Below are 7,322 nucleotides of genomic sequence, written 5' to 3' on the forward strand. Positions count from 1 at the left end.
GGGTCCAGGCAGGGAGAGGGGTCCCGGGGGCGGGGAGGGGGTCCGGGCGGGGAGGGGGTCCGGGCGGGGAGGGGGTCCGGGCAGGGAGGGGGTCCCGGGGCGGGGAGGGGGTCCCGAGGCGGGGTCCCAGGGGCGGGGAGGGGGTCCCAAGGCGGGGTCCCAGGGGCGGGGAGGGGGTCCCGGGGGCGGGGAGGGGGTCCCGGGGGCGGGGCGGGGGTCCCGGGGGCGGGGCGGGGGTCCCGGGGGCGGGGAGGGGGTCCCGGGGACGGAGAGGGGGTCCCGGGGGCGGGGAGGGGGTCCCGCGGACGGGGAGGGGGTCCCGCGGACGGGGAGGGGGTCCCGGGGGCGGGGCGGGGGTCCCGGGGGCGGGGAGGGGGTCCCGGGGGCGGGGAGGGGGTCCCGGGGGCGGGGCGGGGGTCCCGGGGGCGGGGAGGGGGTCCGGTTGGAGGTCCCGGGGGCGGGGAGAGGGTCCCGGGGGCGGGGCGGGGGTCCCGGGGGCGGGGCGGGGGTCCCGGGGGCGGGGCGGGGGTCCCGGGGGCGGGGCGGGGGTCCCGGGGGCGGGGCGGGGGTCCCGGGGGCGGGGAGGGGGTCCGGTTGGGGGTCCCGGGGGCGGGGAGGGGGTCCCGGGGGCGGGGAGGGGGTCCGGTTGGGGGTCCCGGGGCGGGGAGGGGTCCGGGGTCCGGTTGGGGGTCCGGAGGCGCCCCCGGGAGCGCGGGTCGCACCTCCGCACACGGCCTTTCCCAGGCCGGCCGCGGGCTGGCACCTCGCGCCCGCGGGGGACCTCGCACCTCGGTCGGATAAAAGCCCCGCGGCGGCGCCGGCCGCCCAGAGCCCGGACCGGCCATGGCGCAGTCGCCGCCGCCGCCGCCGCCGCCGCCGCGGGGCCCCGCGGGCCCGGAGCCCTGGGTCTTCGCGCGGGGCTGGGCCCGGGCGGGACACGCGGACTCCGCGTCGCCGGCCTCCTCCTCGGACTCCTCGGGCTCCTGCCCGTGCGACGGCGCCCGCCGCCCGCCGCGGCCCGCGCCCCCGGCCGCTGCCGCCGCCGCCCCGCCGCCGCCCCGCCGGCCTCGAACCCGCGTCGCGGGCGGCGGGCCGCGGCGCAGCGCCAGCGAGCGCGAGAAGCTGCGCATGCGCACGCTGGCCCGCGCGCTGCTGCGCCTGCGCCGCTTCCTGCCGCCGTCGGTGGCGCCCGCCGGGCAGAGCCTCACCAAGGTGGAGACGCTGCGCCTGGCCGCGCGCTACATCGCGCACCTGTCGGCCGTGCTGGGCCTCCGGCGCCGGCGCCCGGACGCGGCGGGGCCCCGCGGCTGCCCGCTCTGCCCCGGCCCGGGCCCCGGCCCCGACGGGGCGGCCTGGGGGCCCCCGCCCGCGCCGCCGCCGCCCCCCGGCTGCCCGCCGTCCCCGCCGCGCCCGGCCCCCGCCGCCCCGCTCTGGACCCCGCCCCGGGCCGCGCCCTGGACGCCGCCCCCCGCGCCCCCGGAGCTGGCCGAGGTGTTCCGGGTAGGCGCCTGCTCCCCACCCCGGGGCGGGGGACGGGGGTCGGGGAGGGGGGCCGGGGAGAGTGGAGGCCATCCGGGCCACCTGCGCGGGAGGAGGGGGACGGAGCCCGCTCTCCCCCCTCCTTGGAGGGAGGGTGCTGAGTTCTGAGTACTCCTTACGCTGGAGCCGGCGGCCTGCGTGGGGTTTTGTCATTCATGCATGCATGCATTCATTCATGCATGCATGCATGCCGGACGCGGGGGTCCAAAAGAGAGGGTGTTCGTCACCAGATGGCGTTAAGCAGGCGGCCGGCCCCAGGGGTCTGCGCGTGCCTTTGTTTACCCAGCCCTTCCTGGGGAAGCCGGTTCCCACGCTCCCTGAGCTGGGATAACGAGAGGGTCCGGGCCGGGTCGGCCTCTTCCCGGGGTGTGTGTGTTGGGGAGAGGGGGGAGATCAGATTCCTGTCCGCAGACTCCCTGCGCGTCCGCTGACCGTCTGCCCCGCGTCCTTCCGTCTCTTGCAGAACGTCCCCGTGTCTCCAGAGCCCTGCCTGTCCCTGGAGAGCCCCCCCCTCCTGGCCCTCCCTTCCTGCCAGAGACCCCAGCCTCAGCTCCAGTGGGGGTGCTGGGGTCCCGACGTCACAGAGCTGCTGCCCGGTCCCGGGGACCAGGAGCCGGGCCCCATCTTCCCGCTCAGCGTGGTGAGCCCCGGCCTGAGCCCTGGCCTGAGGCTGGGCGGCTGCCCTGAACTTTGGCACGAGGATCTGGACGGGCCGCAGCTGGGCATCTTCTAACGGCTTTGCTGCCGCTGGGCAGCCCCATCGGCCCGGCCCGTGCGGCGTGGACACCTTCCCTTCCTCCTTGTTTGCTTCCCTGGGGGCTTTTGAGCTCTCTGGCAGCCACTCATTTTTCTGAAGGATGCCTCAGTGCCACCAGACGGACAGATGAGCGGCGGGGTCCTCCTTGGCTGAAGGGGGTGGGGGGGGCTGGAGCACCCTCCACTGCCTGGCACCCCCCCTGCTCTGACCCCAAAGGCAGCCAGGCTGGAAAAGGGGGGAGGGGGTGGGGCCAGGCCTGGGCTCCCCACCCTTGGTCACTGCAGTTCAGAATCCTGTGGTTTATTTTGTAATTGTTTTAAAGAGCAAAAGTATCCACCCCAAATTCGGTGTTGTCTGTGTTTTCTTCTATCAACCCCGGCTCTTCTTGGAGTAGGAAAAGTGTTTTTGTGTGGGGAAGAGCCTGCTCCCTTCCCCCCCATCAATCCGGGCACGCCAGCTTCACGCGGGCCTTCACAACAACTGGACGTTGGTTGTGGCCAGGGGTCTCTGTCATTAAGTTTCTGCTCCCCAGTCCTGCGGCTGTGACAGGAGCTAAGAATAAAAGGCAAGGGGCTGGGAAGGTGGCTCAGTGGTAGAGTGCTTGCCTCGAGGCCCTGGGTTCGATTCCTCAGCACCACATAAGAAAAAGCCGGACACGGTGCTGTGGCTCAAGTGGTAGAGCGCTCACCTTGAGCACAAAAGCTCAGGGGACAGTGCCCAGGCCCTGAGTTCAAGCCCCACAACCATTTAAAAAATAATAAGGCAAGCCAGGTGTTAGTGGCTCACACATGTCATCCCAGCCACTCAGGAGGCTGACTCTGAGGATCGAGGTTTAAAGCCAGCTTGGGCAGGAAAGTCCATGAGACTCTTCTCTCCAATGAACCACAAGAAAACCACAAGTGGTGCTGTGGCTTAAGTGGTAGAGCGCTGGCCTTGAGCAAAAAGAGCTGAGGGACAGCGCCCAGGCCCTGCACCGCCAGGATCTCAGAATGGAAGCCGTCTCCAGGTTGCTGTTGGCATTGGAGCCAACCCAGCGTGATCTGGTCTGCTGGCTCGGGGAGACCCTGGTGGCTTTGCGGCCGGCGTCTCCAGGTTGCTGTTGGCATTGGAGCCAACCCAGCGTGATCTGGTCTGCTGGCTCGGGGAGACCCTGGTGGCTTTGCGGCCGGCGTCTCCAGGTTGCTGTTGGCATTGGAGCCAACCCAGCGTGATCTGGTCTGCTGGCTCGGGGAGACCCTGGTGGCTTTGCGGCCGGCGTGACGGGTGCCGGACGTGCGGGAGTCTGATGCACCAGGCGAGGGCGGGTGACAGCTGAGGCAGCCATGTGCCCGGAAAGGGTTAAATGGAGTTGGAGGAAAGGCTGGGGGAGGCTGGGCCTCGCTGGGCAGCGAGCGGCCAGGCGGTTGACCTCTTTGCTGGGTCGTGGGAGGCAGTGGAGGGTGAGTTGGCTGAACTGGCCAGACAGAACACTTGGACCCTTCGTCTGGGTCACAAACAGGGAGGCCGCGGTTCAGGCCAAGCTGCGCGTGGCTGCCAGAGTGCCAGGCATCGGGCCTCCCTTCCTCTCCAAGCCTCCCTTCTCCCCCCTTCTAAAGCAGAAACTGGCAGGGGTGGGCACGCAGACACCAAGCCTCCTTCTTCTAACCTTCTAGAACCTACTGTCCCCTGGAACGGCCAGCCAGGATGACGGCAGAGGGATAGACAGGCGGTGGAAGGCAGACACCAGGACCCCGCACGCAGCGGGACTGCGTGGTGACCGCCGTCCCTGGCTGGAGGATTTTGTGCACGTGAAGACACGGAGCTGCCAGAGGGAGAGGAGCGAGGCTGGGGGGGGGGGGCTGCGGCCCCCTCTCCCCCCCCCGAGGTCCGTCTGTGGCATCCTGGGCCACGCGCCCACCTGGGCACCTCTGGAAGTGTGGGGGGGAGGCTGAGGCAGGTGCCCCACCCCAATGACAGCTCGCTCCTTCCTGAGGTCCCTGGCAGACCCACAGGAATCGGACATGGCAGAGCCTGCTCCGGACCTCCCGAGGACCGCGTGACCCGCGTACCCCCGCCGGGGGCAAGCGCCCAGGGCAGGCTGAGCCCTCCGCTCATGGGGTCCAGACTGCGGCCCTCAAGGCGTGGCGGCTTCTGTAGAACCCCTGGAGGAGCCGCGACTGAGGCACGGTCCCCAGACCCCTGCCAGCCTGGCCCCACCCCGCCCTCCTTTCCCTTCCCTGCACCCTGCTTCTGTTCTCCCCATGTACACAAAGGTGAGTCTCCTCTCCCCGCACGCCACTGCCTCTCTCATTGCTGTAATGAGACAGCCGTTGGGGTGCGGTGCGGTGCGGTGTGGCGTGTTCTCATCTGCTGGGAGTCTGGGAAAACCAGAAAGCCATGGTTCTGACCCTAAAACGAGTAACCTCTGGGCCATTTCTGCTGGATGAGCTCAGCCCGTCCTCTTCCCACAGGCCTTGGTGCTGGGTCTCCCCAGGGTTGGGACGGGGGGGGGGGGAGTTTCCTGCTTTCGTGCAGCCTAGGAAGGCCTGCAGCCTCTACCGGAGTATAACTGAACCCCCCCCACCCCCCAGCTCCAGATAAAGGATGGGCTTTGCTCAGCTGGGGCATGGCAGCTAAGAGTTGTGACTCGCCCTCCTGTGCCTCAGTTTCCTTATTTGTAACACGGAGGTAGGGCTGGGCTGGCTCAGTGATAGAACACCAGCCTCGTTAGGTAGTGTGGCCCAACACTACTACTCAGGAAACTGGAAACTGAGATCTTTAATGTTCAACACCCTGGCTGACTCATCTCCAATTAACTGCTAAAAAGCTGGAAGCAGCACTGTGGCTTAAGCTAGAGTAGAGCAACAAAGAGGACAGCGCCCAGGCCCTGAGTACAAGCTTCAGGACTGGCACATGCATGTGCGCGCGCACACACACACACACACACACACACACACACACAGAGGAAACCCTAGCTTAACATGCCTGCACCCAAGTTCCATCCCAGGACGGCAATAAACAAGAGCGAGCTTGCAAAGCAGAGCTAGACAGTGGTCACTTAGCATCAGACGGCGGTGCCAGGCACAAAGGATGAAGACTTCCCCGCAGCCCCCAGCCCGGAGCCTCCGCGGACTCAGACGGGAGGGAGAGGCAGGCCCCTCCCCCAGCTAGATCTCCGTCAAGTGCCAGCCGGGGCTGCTGGGCCCTGGCGACAGGAAGTGCAGGCTGGGCAGTACCCGGGGGACTTAATCTGGGGCCTTTGAGGTGCAAATGGTGGAGAAGGTGGGGTTGCTTCTCACCTGGGTGGGGAGGGGAGGGGAGGCAGCGGACTGGGAGGAGGAGGAAGAGGATGTGGGACAGAAGTTGTTCAGGCCCTGCTCCCTAGTGTCAGGCGGCCCTCCCAGGCTAAGTATGCAGATGCCCAGAGCCACAAACCCACCCCACAGTCCTGTCCCCCCAACAGCAGCTGGGCATCGTCTAGAACCAGAACCCCAAGATGGCCACGGGGTGCCCGCTGTATGGCACAGGTGCCCATGCACCCCTGCTGCTGTCGGTCACCTCCAATTTGCTGCCATCAAGCTTGGAGGGGCATGGAGAAATACCGTGTGTGTGCGTGTGTGTGCACACGTGCATGTGTGTGTGTGTGTGTGTAGTACGTCCCTGGAGTGCAGACTTCTCAGCCACCCCGTGTGACAGGCAGGGTGCACCCTCATTTCCTGAGCCTAGATTCTGCGCCCCCCGCCCAGGACCTGGAAAAGCACAGCTCAGGACCCCAGTGCACACAGCCTGGAGAAGGCGGGACCAGGCACTGACAGCACTCACTCCCGTCCCTCCTGTCGGGAAAGGGCTCCCTCCGCCCTGCAGAACCTGCCCTCACCACCTTGGGGAGACACCATGCCCCTACCTGTCCCCCGCCTCCTGCCAGGTCACCTCCTGGGGACCCCAGTACCCAGCCCCCCTCCAGCCTCCATCAGAAGTGTGGCCTCAGGTATTGGGAAACAGGAAACAGGAGTTGGGGACATGCAGCGGGAACCTGGAAGTCTCTAATTTAGGACTCGCGCCTGGCCACCACTGCCCAGTGGACTGGATCTAGGGAGATGAATTCCCAGGAGCTGTCACCAGACGTGCTCAGCCCCCAAGGCTAAAGCTCTTCTCCCATTTTTTTGTGTTTTGGTTAGTTGTGGGGCTTGAATTCAGGGCCTGGGTAGTGCTGTCCCTAAGCACTTTTGCTCAGGACTAGCACTCTAACCACTCTGAGCCACAGCTCCACTTCCAGTTTTCTGGTGGTTCATTGGAGGTAAGTCACACGGGGACTTTCCTGCCCGGGCTGCCTTTGAACTGTGAATCCTCAGCTCTCAGCCTGCTGATAGAGACGATGATGGGCGTGAGCCACTGCACCGTCCAACACTATTGTAGCAGCCACTTACTCTGTTCCTGCCTGGCAACTCTGCCTCCATTCTGTGTTTCTCTGTCCTTTGTTCGAAGCCATTCCCTCCCTGGTTTCCGGAAGGATGGCATGGAGAGGCCTTAGCCAAATTACAGCCATTCTGGACTTAGACTCCACTGTGAAGGCCTTTACCAAAAGTAAGAACTGGGTTCCTGGAAAAACTGCGAAATGTCCCAATAACGTTCTGCCCCTAACTGCCCTAGCGTAGCTAACATAGTTTGCTGCTTAGCCGCTTAGCCTGCACACGCTGGCCAATAAGATTGTTACAAAATTCACTCACTCAATGCCAACCAATCATGTAACTGCCAAGCTAGGAACCCCCTTAGCTCAACCATATACCCTATAAAACCCTGTGAACTGAAGGGTCGGGCTCTGGCGGTGGTGAGTCCAGGCTCCAGCTTCCAATCAACGGCTCTGACTCTCTTGGGCTTGCACCGGAATCGGCAACTTGGTGGTCTTTGGGGATCCTTATCTGGGCATGGGATCTCCTTTATGACAAAGGCCCAAAGACCCCGCAGAGCCCTGAGGACACAGCTCCCCCAAAGAGAACAATTACCTCGAAGGACCAGGCTGTGCCTTGAAACAAGAGCTGTCATTGCA

The 7,322-nt window shown here is 65.9% G+C and overlaps 1 protein-coding gene across 1 annotated transcript; it reads left to right on the forward strand.

Moving 5' to 3' along the window:
- Nucleotides 1-843: 843 nt before the first annotated feature.
- Mesp2 (mesoderm posterior bHLH transcription factor 2) lies at nt 844-2,639 on the forward strand. Its single transcript, XM_070042746.1, has 2 exons — nt 844-1,500; nt 2,003-2,639. Exons 1-2 carry the CDS (start codon nt 844-846, stop codon nt 2,270-2,272), a joined length of 927 nt encoding a protein of 308 aa, XP_069898847.1. The 3' UTR covers nt 2,273-2,639.
- Nucleotides 2,640-7,322: the final 4,683 nt, after the last annotated feature.

This window comes from Dipodomys merriami, unplaced genomic scaffold (assembly GCF_024711535.1).
Source record: "Dipodomys merriami isolate MVZ:Mamm:240054 unplaced genomic scaffold, mDipMer1.0.p SCAF_33, whole genome shotgun sequence".
Lineage (NCBI taxonomy): Eukaryota > Metazoa > Chordata > Mammalia > Rodentia > Heteromyidae > Dipodomys > Dipodomys merriami.

Bases quoted from the DNA above. Each gene is read 5' to 3' on its own strand.
- Mesp2 (XM_070042746.1), top strand. From the start codon at position 844: ATGGCGCAGTCGCCGCCGCCGCCGCCGCCGCCGCCGCGGGGCCCCGCG. The intron at 1,501-2,002 runs GTAGGCGCCTGC...CGTCTCTTGCAG, and splicing joins AGCTGGCCGAGGTGTTCCGG to AACGTCCCCGTGTCTCCAGA.